The sequence below is a fragment of the Eretmochelys imbricata genome, chromosome 5 (genome assembly GCF_965152235.1).
Source record: "Eretmochelys imbricata isolate rEreImb1 chromosome 5, rEreImb1.hap1, whole genome shotgun sequence".
Taxonomy (NCBI): Eukaryota; Metazoa; Chordata; order Testudines; family Cheloniidae; genus Eretmochelys; species Eretmochelys imbricata.
This window is the reverse complement of record NC_135576.1, coordinates 119,589,294-119,607,810: the sequence shown is the minus strand read 5'-3', so window position 1 is coordinate 119,607,810 and position 18,517 is coordinate 119,589,294. Positions and strand designations below refer to the sequence as shown.

The following is an 18,517-nucleotide window of genomic DNA, read 5'->3' as shown; positions in this document are numbered from 1 at the left end:
AAAATATAAAATTTACGAATAAAATAAGAACTGGTAGGAAATCAGCTTCCTACGTATCAGTCTATGTAGTTGGAAGAGGCTCTTGAAGTAAATTGTAGCCTTGCAACATCTTTAGTTCTACTTTACCCTGTGTTTGAAATGCCAAATTCTGTGCATTACAGAACAATAGCAACAACAGTTTGTTTATTTGGCCTGATTCCAATGTACAACCCACCCAAAAAACAACCACCCTATTTTAGAACCATTGGTCTCAAAACCTAAAACCAGTTTCGTTAATGATAGTGTTGCCACTTGAAGAACTGGTGTATTCACAGAGAAACTTCCCAGAGCGCTTCTGGGAAAGAATGTTTTCCCACAACACGTGCGAGAACTGATAGTAGCTGAACCATTGAACAAAGATTTCAGTTAGAATATCTGTTGCTTACTTGTTGTTTGTCTTTTTTTTCCCTCCAGATTTTAAGACAGAAAATACAACCAGTAAGTAGATTCCCTTGCAGTTTAGAACTAGAATCCTTGACTTGGTCTAGTTATTTAAGATGCCATGTTGCCAACTCTCCTGATATTTGGGAGGAGAGGGGGGTTCTTTCAGCCCTACCTACCTACTGGAATCAGGTTATTACCTGAAAATCTCAGCTTTCATTTAAAAAAAAATTAGCTCTCAGGCTTGGGGAGAAAATGTGATCCCCAAACTTTTCAACATCAGGAAGAAAATAAAAAGAACAAATAATTCATTCTTAAATCTTGTGATTTTTTTTAAAGCCAGTCTCATGATTTTGGGGGGGCCTTGACTCATGGTTTTTGAACAATTGAGGGGGGTTGGTTAAATCCAAAGATGTTTCACGTTTACAATATTTGCAATATACTTTTTCATTATGATGAGGCAAGATTTTTGGAGCATGATGACTCTTCGGGGTTCATACCTTCCGTGGAGCTTTTGATTTGATAAATCATGATGGTCTGGCCTTTGCATAGGTTGAAATGTGTGTATGCGACTCCTCAGTGTGATGCCAAAAACTCTTCTTAAAGACTGAGAGTTAAACTCTCTGCTTTGACTGTTTCGCATTCCCACAGACAAACTAAATAGAGCCAGGAGGAAGAAAGAATGTGGAAGGGCAAAGGAGAGGAAGGGAGAAGAAAGGAGCTGTGGAAGGGTGGAGAGAGAGAAAAAAAAACCACAAAAACAAAACCCAGAGGTCTAATCTCGTGTACTTTTGCTTTCACCCTTGGGAGGTGCTCAGATACTATCCTGCTGGGCACGCAGTGCAAACAGAGGAAAAATCCAGGAGACGAAAATAGGCTTTTCCAGATAATAATCTCTCTCCCCACAGCTTCCCTCAGGGTTTGGCTTCCAGAAGTAGCCATCCAAATCCCCAGAGCACTTCCCTATCATAGTGTTCTGCGAGAAACAGCTTAATTCATTACAGCTGCTCCTGTTGTGCTTCTTTGACACAAATCTTTGCATTTAAGGCATACAACTGTAGTCCTTCCCCTGCTCAGAGGGGGGGTGTGTGTGTGTGTGTGTGTGTGTGAGTTAACCCTTTCCTGATCATTTTTGGGTCAGGGGTTTTAAGTGCTTTGGAAGGTCAGAAGAGAGACTATGTAAAAATGCTACCTTTGGCTAGTATCAATGGCATTTTATCAAAGGACACCTTCTTATTCAGCTGATAAGCCCCCGCAATGTCCATTTAGTCATATTTTCTGGTTTTAGGGACAAAAGTACGATTTTAGTGCTTTATTATTACAATACTATTGCCAATCCATACAGCTATGGGAAAGTGAGCTGGATTGTATTCCAACTCATGCATAATCAACAGAGCTACTATTAACTAAATCCCAAATATAGAATCTCTGTTACTCCTTGCTCCTTCCTATGGGAAGACTGCCATGCGAGTGGCATCTTTGTTTCCCAGTTTCTCATCGCCCTTAGACAGAAAGCAGGGGCTACTTTTTTGGTAATTGTTTCTGACTCCAAAAAGGTCACTAGAAAGTGTCTCTCAGACATTATATGGATGTTTATTTCAGACACGTGGTGAAAGTACCAAATCGGAGGGCACGGGTCACTGTGCAAGGCTTTTATTTTTGTCAAGAAACAGGCTAATGCTTTAGTGGCACCAGATCAATCATTAAACAAGTTTCAGATATTATTCACCTTGCCTTTGAAAGGGAAACTCCTAAAATATTCATTCTGTGCTGCCAGGACATGGTCGTTGTCGGGTCTGGTGTGTGTTTTCTTTCCTCTGCCAAGTGTGCAATGCAGGGAGCCCTCTATGAGGTGTTCAGGTACTATAGAAAAGAAACTATTGTAGTAATGGAGGTGTGGAATGCAACAGATTAAGGGATACATGATCATCCATGATGTGTTTGATTTACTCTAGTAGCCCTACTTCCATTGGTCCTTTTGAACTTGTACTATAGATGTCCACCCTAAATATTTACATCTGCAACCTAGGTCTGCATGAACTACATTTACCGTACAGACGAGGAATGGGTAAAATCTGTTCAGACAAAATAAGAGGCCAAATCTTTTGCCCCAAACTCAAACTGAACCCCAAACAAATCTTTCTTGAAGTTCAAAACCATTAGTGTAACTTTTCACCCTGTTTCTTAACGTTGTCTCTTCTTGGCACTTCTGATGTCTGGCCAGGAATGGAAGAAATGGTACTGAAATAGTGTGAGAGGTGATTCTTGTGGCACTTCCAGCCCTCCCAGAAGCAGCTAGTTTAAGAAATCTTGCACTTAAGCCTATTCTCACAAGATTTCCTGCTCAGATTAACTCCAGCGTGAATAAGCTTTGGATCTATCTAAACTGTATTCATTCTTTATTATTCTTAGTATCAGTGTGTGCAGGTACCACGTACAGTGTCTAGGCACTATGCACACACACTATGCCCTAAAAAGCTTACTCTCATAAGACAAGCACCACACTGTTGGAGAAGAGGTACATAGTCACAGAGCCTGATTCTCCCCTCTGAAGCCAATGGACACTCTGCTGCTACCCTGCCTCTCCAGGGGCTTGTGGGGACTTCTGTTGCTAGTCCTGAGGGGAGAAGACTGCCCTAGGTCACTGCCAATCTAAGTGGGTGTGAGGCTGATCCATGGGGGTCCTGTGGTAGGGCCTCCGATTGGCATGATCTGGCCCTGGAATTCAAAAATAGTCTCACTTACTATTAGGGGGGCTTGTGTGCCTTAATTCCTTATGTATTTTGGAAAAATCTTCCCCCTTCATTCCTTAGAACCAACTCCTTCCAATCAGATTGGCAAATCTTTTGATGAACAGGATGGTTTTTAATTGTACAGTTCTAAGAGCTGTCCCTCTTTTTATTCTCAATTTTACAGGAAACAAGGAATAACTAATTTTATATTCCATGCAGCTTTACTTACTATATCTGCATATGAAAAAAGCAGAAAGATACTCGTAGGTTGTTCAGAGGGGTTCTGTGCTGCATTTTCTGTAACAGAAGTGAATTGGATGGATGGATGGATGGATGGATGATGGGCAGAATGGCTAGACTGGAATCTGAACCCACATTACAATGGTGTAAACCTGGAATAACTCCACTAGGTCCTTTGGAGTTACACCATCTTTACCTTTGTGTAGCGGAGTTCAAAATCTATTCAATGGTGTGAACAGAAGTCTAGATAGTCTCTTGATGGCAGACTAGCTGTCTGGACACTTAATGTTCTCAATGGTGTTTTTTTGCTTCTAATCTGCAACTGTGGTCATTTACTCCTATTTTATTAAATAGTTTACACATTTTTGATTCACTGTGCTGCAGTCCACTCTCTCAGTTTACTTGTTTAAATGGCCTTTCCCCACAGCAACTTGCTACAAAGGCAATGGCAGGTTCTACCAGGGTTCTGTCAATGTCACAACCTCAGGCATTCCTTGCCAGAAGTGGAGTGAACAGGTGAGCATCAGTTTACTCAGATCTACAGTCGGGGTTGGATTTATAGTCTAATGCTGGGATATCCAAAGGAGTCGAACAGAAACTCGGTGGAAGTTGGGCCGCTGCTCTTGAAAATCCCCTGAAAATCCCAGCCTAAGTACACTATCTTGGGTGTACAAGTCCAGAGGGGAGTGGGGGCAAAGATGGCATCTGAGGAGCCAGCCGTGTGCTAGGCATCTCCCCTGTGTTAGAGCAACCTGAAAACTGGTTTAAATAGTGCCAAAGGCCAATGACCCCAAAGGGGTGTTATGGCAGCTGCAGATTAACCGGGTAGATCTTCCTCGGTCCCTCTGTCAGCATGAAGAAAGGGAGGATGGTGGCACAGAAGCCACAAAGCTAGCTGCACGTTGCTGAAAGATCTGCCTACACTGGGGCAATCATTCCCTGGCTGGCGCCTCAGGCTTAGTACAGGAATCCCCCAGAAGCACAACAGACACACGACACAGGAGCCATCTATTTAAGCGATTGTGTTTTCTTGTAATATGTACAAGTAACTGGAATAAAATCCCACCTATTGAAAACGATACCGAGATGGCCAGCAAATTACTCAGGCCCTATTTAGGCCCTTAATTCTCATTGAAATCAACAGGAGCTAAGTGCCTAAATACCTTAGCGGATCAGGGCCTCAGAGACAGAAAGCCAGGGAAAGTGTGGTTAAAAGGTCAGGTATGTAAGCATTTCACCCTCATGACTGCCCCCTCACAAGATGCGGATGTCATATGTTTCTTGGCAAGCTGTTGCAGACTTGCAGCCATCAGCTGTTTCTAAAAACATCAGGAAGAAGTGCGCTCCAGAAACACTAACGCTAACTTATTCCTTCCCAACAGGTACCCCATTTGCACAGAAGGACCCCTCAGGTTTTCCCAGAGCTGTCAAATGCAGAGAACTCTTGCCGTAATCCAGGAGGGGAAAATGAACGTCCCTGGTGTTACACAAAGGACCATTCTGTAAACTGGGAATACTGCAGTGTGCCTCTCTGTGGAGAGGGTAAGGGACAGCAGCTAACTACTTCGCCCAGTAGCTGTTAGTTTTAGAACAGCATTAAACATTGATCCACAAAACCGTTCAGGACCGTCATATCCTAATAGTCACCATGACAGTTCTGACAGTCGTACCAGTGTCTTTGGAATTCAGTGGGAACAGGATTTGGCCTTAACGTTCAGAGTGCTTTACAAACTAGCACGTGCTCGTAAAAAGAGAAGGGGAGATGAAGGTAGAAAAGAAGCTAAGTGACTTCTTGCCCAAGGCCCTGGGAAATCCAGGCCAGAGCCAGGATACGAATCTTAGAGTTTCTGCCTCCCCAGTATTGTGCCCAGGCACACACTTTGCTCATCCACAGGACGTCAGGGGTTTTAAATGACCATTACAGAAATACTGCACTATTCAAACTACGCCTCAGCAAAGGCCCTTTTCACTATTTCCACTTCCACTAAGCAGAGAGCAGAAACATTCTAAGGCTCTAGTGAGCCAAAGCTATGTCACGATGGCTGCACTTGAAAAGGAATGAAGGGGAACAGCCTGATTTAGCTTTCCTTTTAGTCTTGGCCATTACACGTACAAACCAACAGATTGGTTTAGCTCTTTCAGAGCTTTGCTAGCAATGATTTATATTCATGATGCTTTTTGAAAGAGATAATTAAACTAAAAAGTTTAAATACATTTGTACCTATCAGATTTTTTTCAATCGCTTTTATTACTTTGATTCTTACCAAAGTTATTGGCATAAAAAGGGGGTTTCTTCCTTCCAAACGACCTTCTCCTGTATGATCCTACTGCGGAAGTCAGACTGTGGAATTTGTAGACATCACAATAATTACCATGACAACTGGGTGATGTCAGAAGTATCCTTTAACAAAAAGTTCTGTAGAATTTAAGAGGGATGGAATCATTATTTTTGTTTTCATTGCAGTATCCATATCACCAGGAACGAAAAAGCCACGTGCAGAGACTCCCAATCTCCCTTCTTCTTTCTCCCCTACATACTCGATGACTGTCATCATTTCCATCATCTCCAGCTTTGCATTGATAGTGATTCTCATTATCATTGCTCTTGTTTGCTGCCGAAGGCGAAAACAATGGAAAAACAAAAAGAGGTATGACCTAGAGATCTATAAATAAAGCCATGTCGGATTTGTTCCAGCAAATACAGCTTTGACATGGGGCTTGGAATGGACATTCCAGTACTCACTGAATTCAAATTTAAGGAGGGAACTTAAATGGATCACAGGGAGGTCAAAATGGATCACAGGTTTCCCCATTATATGGGCAGAAAAGATTAAATTCATCTTGGATCATTTCTTCTTGGCTGACAGCTTGTATTTTTCTTTCAAAAAGAAAAGGAGTACTTGTGGCACCTTAGAGACTAACCAATTTATTTGAGCATAAGCTTTCGTGAGCTACAGCTCACTTCATCGGATGCTGTAGCTCACGAAAGCTTATGCTCAAATAAATTGGTTAGTCTCTAAGGTGCCACAAGTCCTCCTTTTCTTTTTGCGAATACAGACTAACACGGCTGTTACTCTGAAACCTGTCATTTTTCTTTCAATGTCTGTTTCAACTCTTAAGGCCGATAGGGCAATGGGAAATATTAGATTGGAAACTCTTTGGGACAGGGATGTCTCTTTATATGTCTGTTCAGTATTTAGCACCCTGGGGCTCCAATCCTAACTGGACCCTCTGGGCACTAATCATACATTAACAACAAATAATGCAGGCCAAAAATTCTCATGTTCTTCCATGAGACCTAGAAATCAGGACAAAACGTTGGTGCTTGTCTAGTGCTTCAGCTTTCCCTCACACTTCCAGTTGAGGTTAGCAATGTTTCATTTTGAATTCTCATCGCACTAAACCAAGGTACTGGTGACTTATATACCGTACGACTAAGACTAAAAGTCACATGAACATCAGCAAAGTTCATAACTACATAGGACCTCATGTAACCTGAGGAATCATTTGACAAAGACATCTGGAAACGTGTGTGCAATTAAGCAGGTCAATTGCTTTCATTCTGAATAGCAAACAGTTGTTCTGGTTTCTCAGGCAATTAACAGATTTGAGAATGAGTTCAAGTTTAGCTTAGAATGTAAGGACATACTATGGTAGGCCATTACTAGACAATCTAGATGTAGGAAACTCTCCTCCTTGGGGAGCTTAGATGTGAAGTATTCAGTAGATATTTAGACATTGTTAAGAATTGAGTGGTCAAAGAGAATTAAAAAGGAGCAACTCCAGCCCCACCCACTTCCAATAAAAAACAAAACAAAAAGGAGACTCTTAATGAAATTTCTTCTGTTCCCAAGCATTACACTACAAACTCTTAATGGTGAGACTTTAGTCAATATATAAGAAGTTATCTGGACATGAATGTGGTTGAAAATATGTGGGTTTTCTCCCTCCTCAAAACCCTCATGCCCTTAAAGCAAATTCCTTAGCCCCAACCCTGCTGTTTATGGTTAACAGCCTGAACAGTTTGTGGAACAGGCCAGAAGAGAATTTTTCCAGCCACTAGATTCCTTCAATTGTCAAAAAGTGAAGGGATGCTGGTTTTTGAAAAGTGTAACTTTGCAGAGTGCTCTGCTGAAGGGTGAGAATAATGTTTTCAGGGTATCATTCCTTTTTGCTGTAGGTTCTCGTGTTAGATCTCCTTTCTCTATATATTGTTGCCCCAGATTACTGACTGAGGCCCTGCAAACTCTTAATCACATGAGCAATCCTGGCTCACATGGATAGTTCTGTTGCAACTGCTGATGGAAGGATGACTACTGTACCCAGTGGCCTGCTGGATTGGCCCCCGACCTGGCAGACCTAGATACTTAGTCTAGATCCCTAGAAATAACAGGCAAACTGGAAATGTCCCAGAAACAACAATACAAGTCATGAGACACATGGTAGTGCACAACTGGTAAGAAGGGGGGAGGTAGCAAAATGCCCAGGCAGATACATTGTACACTTGGAAGGCACATATCCCCGTGTTAAGGGGCACCACACTCACCCATCCAAGACATTTCCTACATGTAGTTCCACAAGGGCATACAGGGCTGAAAATGAGGATGTTGGCATGGTGGGAGCAAAGAGGCAGAACATGTATTCAGGGCATGCTATGGCTGGGCAGCCATTTTCATAGATAATCACTACTCCAGCAGCAGGGCAGGTTGACTGACTGTGCAAGGCTGGCAAGCCACTCTGTATGGTGTGAAGAAGCCCTGTGGATAGTCTTTCTGCACTTCCCCCTTTTCAGCTTTGCAGAGTCAAACCGCAAATGAAGTGAACAAAATGTTCCCTCTTGACGTAGTACCCTACATGCTCTAACCCACTGATCATTTCCTTATCTATCATTTCAGGGAGTCACAAGCACCAACGCTGACCACTCTTCCATCGGAGCTCCTACTGGACAGACTTCATCCTAACCCCATGTATCAGCGCATACCCCTTCTCCTGAATCCTAAATTACTCAGCCTGGAATATCCAAGAAACAATATTGAATACGTGAGAGATATCGGAGAAGGAGCGTTTGGAAGGGTCTTTCAAGCAAGGTAAGTGTCCTGCTAGCAAGTGCTCCTTAATACTGATACGTGGAAGATATTAACATCTGGCTAGAGTTCCGGTAGCAGGAAAATATTTGTTCGTTTATTCCAACTGTCATGGAGAAATTAATTGTTCTAACCAGAATGAAATGTGAGTGTGAAAGTATGACAAAACTAAATGATAAAAACTAGGCTAATTTACCCCTGTTGTTTCCCACTTTCAATTGTTATTTGGTAAAACATGATCACAAATGTCCATAGTCATCTTCTATATATTAGACAGATTATCTCACTTATTCCTGTTAATCCAGCTGAATGTGGCAGCTAAGTTTATGATGCATTCAGGACAGTAAGAATTTTGCTGGTTTTTCCTGTGACTAGTCCATTGTGAAATTTTCAAATTTTCCCAGGATTTCATGTTTGTTTAAGATGTTGGTACATGGTAGCCAGCAACAACAACAAAAAAAACCCCACCACCCCAACATTTGCTGGTGGTTACCCCCCCCTACTGTATTTGCAGTTAGGCCCCAATCCTGCTGCAAAAATACCTTTACTTGCTTAGCGGGTCCTTATTCCTGAAATTGACAGTTTTTCTTATTTGCCAGGAGACCAGGTCATAGACGGTCAGAGCAGGAGTCAGGCCTAGTGGTCAGAGTCCACATGCCCAAGACAGAGTCAGAATCAGGAATCAGAGCTGAGGGTCAGAACCAGAATCTGAGTCTGAATGCCATAGACAAGGATCTAGACAGAACTAGAGTCAGGAATCAGAGCCGAGGCTCAGAAATGGGTTACCAGGAATCAGGGAAAGCAGGAGCAGGGCTGGTTCTGAGGCAGGAACAAGGCTGGGTGCAGGGTAGGATCTGGACTGAAGCCATGGAAGAGTAGAGCAGGAGCAGGGCTTGGTGAGACACAAGCAGAGGGAGGCAGAGAGTCCCTGAGCATGTGCTTTGAGCAGCCAGCAAGCTACTGCTGCTGCTGGGTTTAAGAACTGGCCTGCTGGCTTCCTCAGCCAGTCAGGCAGGACGGTCCATCAGGCATTCTAGCTGGCTCATCAGGGTGTCAGGAACACTGAGCAGGTGCAGCTGCAGGGCCTTACTCCTGGCACTGTTCTGAATTCAAGGAATTAAGAACCAATCCTGTTTCTGTTGACTTCCATGGGAGGAGAGGGCAGTCACTACTTTGCAGGTGAAAGACCATAAATCATGAGCAGTGAGGTAAAGGCTCATGTAAGTTACGAGTGAAGCAGGGAAGATAAAAGGATAGAAATAGTATCCCAGTGCTAGTTCTCATGGATATTAATTACTCTGAAGTGTTTTCCAGTATTGGTTTCTCTAAATGTTTTCAACAATTTACAGGCGGGAATTTCAAAAGAACTCTGAATTTGCTCCACCTCCGTTGGCTGCTCTGGAGTTTGTGGTAACACCCCCATTGCCATCAGTGGGGTAAGATTAGGCCAGTGATGAGAAGTTTTGAAAGTCCTACCCCAGAATTGCTGAAAGGAAGTGGAAAGGCTGCAGTGTGTATTTATTTTGGCTCCCTTTCCTCTTTTCACGGTTAGTTTCAGTGATGTGCTTGTTACTTGGGACACCTCTGCAGGATGGAACGTGACTGGTTAATGAGGTTATATGTGGAATTGTGTGAGAGAAATGAAATGAACAAACAATGTACATGCTCCTCAGCGTGGACATGCACCCACAAACCTTACTTGTGGGACTAGTCTCATTGATTGCTAAGTCAAAGGACTCCTCTTGCAAGTTGTGGTTGCAAGAGTAGACATTTAAAAGTTAATAGTGTGGTAATGCTCTGCCCTGGCATGGTCAGTTATACCATTAACAACTTTATTAGGAAATGAATTATGTAGTAGGTTAAATTTGTTAGAGCGAGGAAATACTTCTAATGGATGCGAGGCATTTTTTTGTCCCCCTGAAGGGATGTGGAGGAAGTGCACATTTATTTATACAGACAGTGTTAAAAATAACAGTTTAAAGGGCACACAGCAAAATCACAGATGCTTAGCTTATGACTGACGATTGGCTTTGTTGGCTAAACTAGATGAGTTGAGCTTGAAGCAACAACAAAGCACATGGGACCAGATTCATAACTGTGCGCCGGATGCCAAGTGCCATTCTGATGAGGCAAAGCAGCCCTACACCCAGTGTATCTGCCTAGCTAAACCAAGCATCTGGGATACACTGGTGAATATAGCCCATCATTTTATTTCATACTGGGTAAAATTCACATCTATGCAGACAGGCAACACAAGGACTATGCCCCACTTAAGACCACTTGAGCTCTATTTTGAGGGTATAGGCTATCCCTCTGCCCAGTGGTGAAGTTGACCTGAACAGAATGGCACCTATACAAGGCAATTCAAACCCTACTTAAGCTGTGGGTTAAGTGAGCCTTAAATGGTATATAGATCTTTACATAGGCCCTATTGACTTGGGTGAATTCTATCCACGGTGAGTTTCCTCTGAATAATCCTTATCCCTCCAGATTCCCACATGTAATTTTCACTGCATTTTGCAATTCCTTTTAACAGAAAGTTTTTAAGCGATATTTAACGAGAACCAGAAAAAAGCGTGAGGTATATGAACAGAAAACAGAAAGACCCTGTGCTTTGGGAACGACTTGGCTTGATGGAGAAGCTCCAGCCATCCTGATTTCTGAATGGGTTTCCTCCCTATTGTTGGCGTTACCCTCTCACCTGGCAGCTTCATCAAGAATGCCTCAGAAGCCGAGCATTTCCTGGGCAAAGGTTCGCAGTTGGCAGTGCTGCGCAGAGTTGGTGGATAAAAAATAATGGTTCTGTTAGCTTCCAGTACTGCCAGACCCACACCTGGATGGAACGCTCAAGCTACCACATGAGAAATAAGCTTTTCCTGTTCTCAGAAAGGAAATTAAATTCACTGCCCTATGTATGTTAATGGATGCCTCTGAGTAAATTTAGTAAGCCTCTTATTTCTCCTTGTATAATATTTCATCCCTGTAAACATAATTCTACACACAGTGCCAATAATCTCTTTGCCAGTTGGCTTCCTTAAAATTCTGATTCACTGTTTACTTATTCTTGGGTGAAGCAGCATGTCAGGACAGGAAGTGACTGGCTGTTATTTACTGGCTCCCTCTGAAAGGCTGCCATTTGTATTAAGAACGGTCTCCTGCAGTGGGAATTGAGGATGTAACAAGTTACCGTCACATCTGTCTTAAGAACAAGATCAGTAGCCAGCTCCAGTCAGTCACTTAAGCAAAGCTAGGGCCAGCTCAAGACCTCCTAATAAAAGAGCATTATCTTATGCATTGCTGGTATTCCTTTTATAGCTCTCAAACCACATGATTCTACATCGATCAACATGCAGCTGCCTTCTTCAGTTTGAGCTCGGCGGCCATGGCCCGGCATATCTAACAGATTGCCTAAAAAACTCTGGGATTAAGACCGTGGTCAACAACTGCACTTCTCAGGCACAAAAGATCTCTCTACCATAAGGGCAGACATAGCTCCTGGGTCCGTCTGTGTGTGGTAACTCTGTTTGCACTACTGGTCAGTCCTTTGTGCTGGTTGTCAGCTATGAGCCAAATTCTGCAGCTAAGAACCATATCCTATCCTGTGCTGCTCCGATGCATAGTGGGCAGAAGGCATAGACAGCTTCCTCCACCCCATACACCATCGTGCACTTGCAGCATAACGTTTAATCCAAGCACTGGAGAGACATGTGCTAGCAAAAATATCAGTTGATGCAACCTGGTCCCAGGAGGAAATCATCTATTGGTTAGGAGGCCCCCAGTTTTCAGCCCTGGAAACTGAACTCCTGTTTAATATCAAAATGAGTTGTTTTCGAATACTGCCCTGGAAAGAGCACTTTGTGGATTAAAAGGGTTCTGTCTCTATACCTCTCTGCTAAAACTGTTAAAGACACCACTTCGTTCCAAATCATGGCGATTTTTGCAACAGATACTTGTCTGCTAAGAACTTGCTCAGCGTGAAATTCACCCTTGTGCAAACCTCATGCACTTCTTAAATCCCACTTAATTTACACTTTCAGGATTTAAGAGGTACCTAGGCTATTGCCAGCCTCTGCACAGGGGTGAATTTCTCACTCAAAAGAAGACCATGTGAAACCTGTGTTGTCTCTTATTTCTGTTCCGTATAAACCCTTCTAGGCTTTTGATCAGGTGTAATGAAGCCTTGATGCTAATCAGAAGAGGTGAGCCCCCTTATCTTTCTTACACTTGCATTATCTATCAATAACTAGAGATCATACCCTCCTTTTCCTCAAGCACTGAAACATATGCCACTGACTGGTACGTGAAAAGACTATTGTCCCCAATAGCATAGTGGAAGTTCTGATACCCACCAGAAGGCACAAATGGCATTTAGCTTTAAAGAAGGCAATTGTGGAGAAAAAGAAGAAGTTTTATTGCTCCTACGTTCTAGATCTCAGACAAACTTTTCAGCTGTAATACTGGCTTGCCTTGGGAGATTTCTTTTTAGATGGGTGTTTTCCCATTCTCTGACATTTGACAATGATGTGACATTTACTGTAGCCAAGTGCATCTGTTGCAATGCCATCAGTCCGCAATAGGTGAAAAGGAAACTGGAAGTTTGCTTCGGAAACTAGAACCTCTCATGGCTACCGAACAGTAAAATAACCTGACACTTAAGCAATGGTGGATCAGTGGGTCAGGTGTAGTAACTGAATTCACAAATGGATGCTTCCTTTTATAGGTATTAGGTGGCTACATCCAGGAACATAATGCTGAGGGCATGGCTTCCATATCTCTCCATGGGTAGGAATTACCTCAAGTAATAAAACGTACACCATTTCCACAGGTTTGACCAGTGTTTAAAGAGTGGAAAGTTACTGTGCTTTGGGAATTGACATCCTTAAGTCTTTGGCAAGCTCAGGACCCAGCATCTATAATTAAAAATGTTAAGGGAAGAGTGCCCCAAGGATAAGAAAAATATTCATGATTATTATTTATATCACAGTGGTGGCTAGAGGCTCCGACTCAGAAAAAGGCTTCAATGTAGCCTCGTGGATTGGGCACTGGACTGGGACTCAAGAGACGGGGGTCCCAGGTTCTGCCAGGCAAGATACATCACTGCCACGTGCCTCAGTTTCCCCTATCTGTGAAATGGGGTTAATGATACTGGCCTCCTTTGTAAAGTACTTTGAGATCTGAAGATGAGAAGGGCTATGTAACAATATTACTGTAGCTTTACTAAGCTGACAAGACAGCGATTTTCCTTAAGTACCAAAGCAGGTCAGTGACAGAACTGGGAATGGAGCCCATCTACTAGGCCATGCAGCCTCCCAAGCAAACCTCAGCCTGGGGTGTATTCGCAGGAGTGTTGTAAGCAAGACACGAGAAATAATTCTTCCGCTCTACTCTGCGCTGATTAGGCCTCAACTGGAGTATTGTGTCCAGTTCTGGGTGCCACATTTCAGGAAGGATGTGGACAAATTGGAGAAAGTCCAGAGAAGAGCAACAAAAATGATTAAACATCTAGAAAACCTGACCTATGAGGGAAGATTGAAAAAAACTGGGTTTGTTTAGTCTGGAAAAGAGAAGACAGAGGGGGGACATAATTTTCAAGTACATAAAAGGTTGTTACAAGGAGGAGGGAGAAAAATTGTTCTTAACATCTGAGGATAGGACAAGAAGCAATGGGCTTAAATTGCAGCAAGAGCAGTTTAGGTTGGACATTAGGAAAAACTTCCTAACTGTCAGAGTGGTTAAGCACTGGAATAAATTGCCTAGGGAGGTTGTGGAATCTCCATCATTGGGGATTTTTAAGAGCAGGTTAGACAAACACCTGTCAGGGGTGGTCTAGATAATACTTCGTCCTGCCTTGAATGCAGGGGACTGAACTAGATGACCTCTCGAGGTCCCTTTCAGTTCTACAATTCTAAGCAGTAGAAATCTTCAATTTATAGCATGTTACAGCAGCTGCTCCTGGGCAGGCACGTAAGCCAGCAAAGCTCAGCAGATGCTACTGTCCTCTCAAAAATATTCAAAAGGTAGAGCTGGCAAAATATGCAGGACTGACTAAAGGGGGTTTAGAGTCCTCAGACAGACACAACAAGGGCAGCAATGGTGCTATCTTTCCCACACACTGACCATGTGTCTTACACTCCTGCCAAGGAGGAGTCACCTCTAAAAGGTGAGGTGGGTTTGATTTTCATTCTCCTTCAGTCCTTGCCCTCTCCGGGGATTGCCCAGCAAGGCTGCAAAATAATTCCAGTTGCAGGTCACTGCTTTGAGAGTCCTCCCCCAATCCCTGCTTTGTTTGGTCTGTGGTTTCTAACAGGAAATGGGGCTAACATTGTGCGTCTGTGTGTGCACGTGCAATACCTCTAGTCCTATTTAGAAATTCTCTTTCTCCTAGGGCTCCTGGATTGCTTCCTTCTGAGCCATTCACAATGGTGGCAGTGAAAATGCTAAAGGAAGAAGCTTCTGCAGACATGCAGGCTGATTTCCAGAGGGAGGCGGCTCTCATGGCAGAATTCGATAACCCAAATATCGTCAAACTGTTAGGTACAAAAACAAAATGCTCAGCTCTTGGGGTATGATCTTTCCAGCAATCCATTTGTCGTTTTTTTGGGTCTAAATTTTCAAAAATGTAACACCTAAGGTTGCATACACAGGATTTGCAGTTATGTGGAAATTGCAAATTAAGGAATGGGCAACAAATTTGCTTTTGGTAAGGCCCTAGTTGTTGGGGGTGGGGGGGGGGAAGGGGTGTTTGTACATGCCACCGCATGTTTTTTGCATTCTCTATTGGCACACGTTTGAATATTTAGCACTAATGCCATTTTTGTTACACGGAGGCAGACTAGTTTTCATATATGGCCATGTAAATAAGATCCAAATCCTGCACCACTTACATCAGTTTCTATCTCTTTGCTAAGACTCTTAACACAGACACCAGTTAGTTCCAAATTATGGTGATTTTTGCAATAAGAACTGGACTGAAACCAGAGTCAATTCACTCAGGGTGAAACTCAGGGAGACTACAGGTCAGTTCATACATGTTTTCCTAGCTTGCAGTTGAAAGATGTGGGTGAAAATCTTATTGCTTACACCTCCACTTGGCTGTACGTACAAATGAACTGGCTAGAGATGCAGTAACTCAGAATTGTTATTCATTTTGCGGGCGCAAAACGGTGGGTGCAAATTTTGAGCACACAGATTGTCTGTTATTCAGGCAATACAGTGATGGGAGCCATCTGAGTACCTCATTGAGTCTTTAAAAATAGAAAGAACAAGAATAGTCTCTCTCTCCTCCTTCCCCTTGGCAGACTGTCTGAAAATAGCTTGATAAAAGTTTATTGGGCTTCTTAGAGGGCACCACCTCCATGGTGGGCTAATGGGGGCCCCCCCGTGTCATTCTTCCATCAAGAAATCTGACCACAAGAATTTTGGCCCTGTAAACGTCATCTTTCAGCAGTGGTAGAGGTCATTAACCAATGCCATCAGATGGTTCTTCTGTAAACTCCCTGGAGGTAGATTTGGCTCTTTGTCATATCAATAGGAACATTATCAGGGAATTCTGTCGGCAATCTGGTTTCATGAAAGCTGACCTGGCGTATGTACTTCAGCCACAGAAAAGAGGAACAGGAAGTGCCCTAAACTAGAATCAACTTTTTGTTTATTGTTAACACATTGGATAAATTTGGAAAGGCCAAAGATACAGGAATTAACTGGTTTTATATTGCAAGGGTGTGAGGAAATGAACACTATTTGACCTATAAACCTTTCACATTGCTTGTTCTTGCTAGAACCAGATGTTATCACGTTGGGAAATGTCTGTTCTTTCTCCGAGAGACAAGTGTTAGGTCATTGGCAAGAATTTCATATTTCACAATAAGCCATATCATTGACTGTGCTGAATGGCAGTTATAAGAAAGCAAAGTGTGTATGATTTGAATGCCGGTTGCACTGGTTTTCAGTAGCTGGCAAGCAGTGGAATACTGGTAATGTTCGTGTCTTTTTGGCCAGCTCTAAAATTGGTTTAATATTGTTATTTATTTGGTAAAACTGAATAATTTGGAAATCTATTAATTGAATAATTCCTTCATTCATTGAAAGTTGGGGGAAAAAAACCCCAATACGCACAGAATAAAGACTCGGGAGCCAGATCTTCAAAAGTGCCCAGCATCCAGTAGTTCCAGTTGAGAATAATAGCTGTTTAGGAAACCCGGCCCTCCTTAAATAATTCCTTTGAATTTGAAAGTGAATATTTGCTGATCATTTCTTGCATCTGACACCTAGCTCGTCTCATAATCACAATGCTTTTTTCTTTAAGATACAAAAGATATATGATCAAAATGTACTGGGTACTTGTCTCCATTTCATTCAGCTGGTTATGAATTTCTTTGAAAGAATCGTTTCTAACTCCCAAGGGAAAAACACAAAATTAAGATATTAAATGGTTCACAGATATTTGTCTTAACATGGGGCACTTGCTTTTATTCCAGGATAGACATCATAAGATATTTGGTGAAACGGTAGAAGTTTGTTAGGTGTACCTGAGTTGGGCAAAAATAGAGTTGTTTATAAAGAAACGTCAAGGAAAAATTAGAATTTTCGCAAGGCACACAGAAGCTTGGTGCATGAGAGTTCCACTATATTGGTTGTAAATTCTTAGGGGGAGGGACTGTCTGTTTTGCCTTTGTACTGTACCTATAGCATGATGGGGTCCATGGCAAAACTCCTTGTTAACATGAATGTGACCAAGATTTGGTTCATAATCAAATGAAGGCATCCAAATTTTTTTATTTTGGGGAATCAGAGTAAATCAGCCAAGAACATTACATTTTTTCCCTCCCCTTGGAGTTCAACATTAGAAGATTAATAAAGGCACAAAGAAAGTCAGGGGGATTTGAGGGCCTAATTTATATCTGTGCTTTTTAAAAATCTTCCTTATACCAAAAAAAAAAAAAAAAAAAAAAGGACAAGATTGACTTGGTGTATTTTCTCGCTTTCAGGGGTGTGTGCTGTTGGGAAACCCATGTGCCTGCTGTTCGAATACATGGCTTACGGGGATCTCAATGAATACCTGCGCACCCGCTCACCACACAACCTCTGCGGCCTGAGCCACAGTAACCTTGATGCCAGGATCAGGCTCTCCAATCCCAATCCCCTTGCTCTGTGCTGCACTGATCAGCTCGGCATTGCCAAGCAGGTGGCAGCGGGCATGGCATACCTCTCAGAGCGCAAGTTTGTGCATCGGGATTTGGCCACCAGGAATTGTTTGGTGGGCGAGAACAGAGTGGTAAAAATTGCAGACTTTGGCCTCTCGAGGAATATCTATTCAGCAGACTATTACAAAGCCAATGAGAATGATGCCATTCCCATTCGCTGGATGCCCCCCGAATCCATATTCTACAACCGCTACACCACCGAGTCCGACGTGTGGGCCTACGGCGTGGTCCTGTGGGAGATTTTCTCCTATGGCATGCAACCCTATTATGGGATGGCTCACGAGGAGGTGATTTACTATGTAAGAGATGGCAACGTCCTTTCTTGCCCCGACGACTGCCCTTTGGAGCTCTACAACCTGATGCGCCTTTGCTGGAGCAAGCTGCCTTCTGACCGGCCCAGTTTTGCCAGCATCCATCGCATCCTGGAGCGTATTTATGAGAGAGCAGTGGCTGCTATCTAGGTCTGAGGCGTGTACTGCAGCATGACATTTCACCCCCATCCTATGCCCAGTGCAGCTGGCCCACTCCTCAGCCACAACACCCAAGCTGAACTCAAGGGGAGTTTTCTGAGTGAGGGCTGCAGGGTCGGGCCCAGTATGTTTAATCTGCTAAACCAAAAAGGTAAAGGGGAGAGACTGTATGTGGACATTTGGGAATGGTGGCTACATTAGAGGAGGACAATTTTGCTGAGAGCAGAAGCATCTTGCTCATCAATCAAGGGGCAAGTTCTCATTTTGTCTTTATAAACAGGATTTAGCTTCTGAACTAGTGAACTAATTTGCAGTTGAGTCAAGGCCTAGACTCCCTCGAAAACCAGTGAGTCCAGTCCTTATTACTA

General features: G+C 42.9%; 1 protein-coding gene across 3 annotated transcripts in view; it reads left to right on the top strand.

Annotated features, from left to right (window-relative positions):
• Positions 1-18,140, top strand: part of MUSK (muscle associated receptor tyrosine kinase) — an 88,866-nt gene extending 70,726 nt beyond the window's left edge. For 2 of the 3 annotated variants that reach the window (XM_077816484.1, XM_077816482.1), the window contains 4 exons: positions 5,857-6,040; positions 8,288-8,479; positions 14,862-15,010; positions 17,464-18,140. In XM_077816484.1, coding sequence (XP_077672610.1) covers positions 5,857-6,040; positions 8,288-8,479; positions 14,862-15,010; positions 17,464-18,140 — 1,202 coding nt within the window. Of the gene's footprint in view, positions 1-5,814; positions 6,041-8,287; positions 8,480-14,861; positions 15,011-17,463 lie in introns of all 3 variants that reach the window. The other variant, XM_077816481.1, reaches the window with a different exon arrangement.
• Positions 18,141-18,517: the final 377 nt, after the last annotated feature.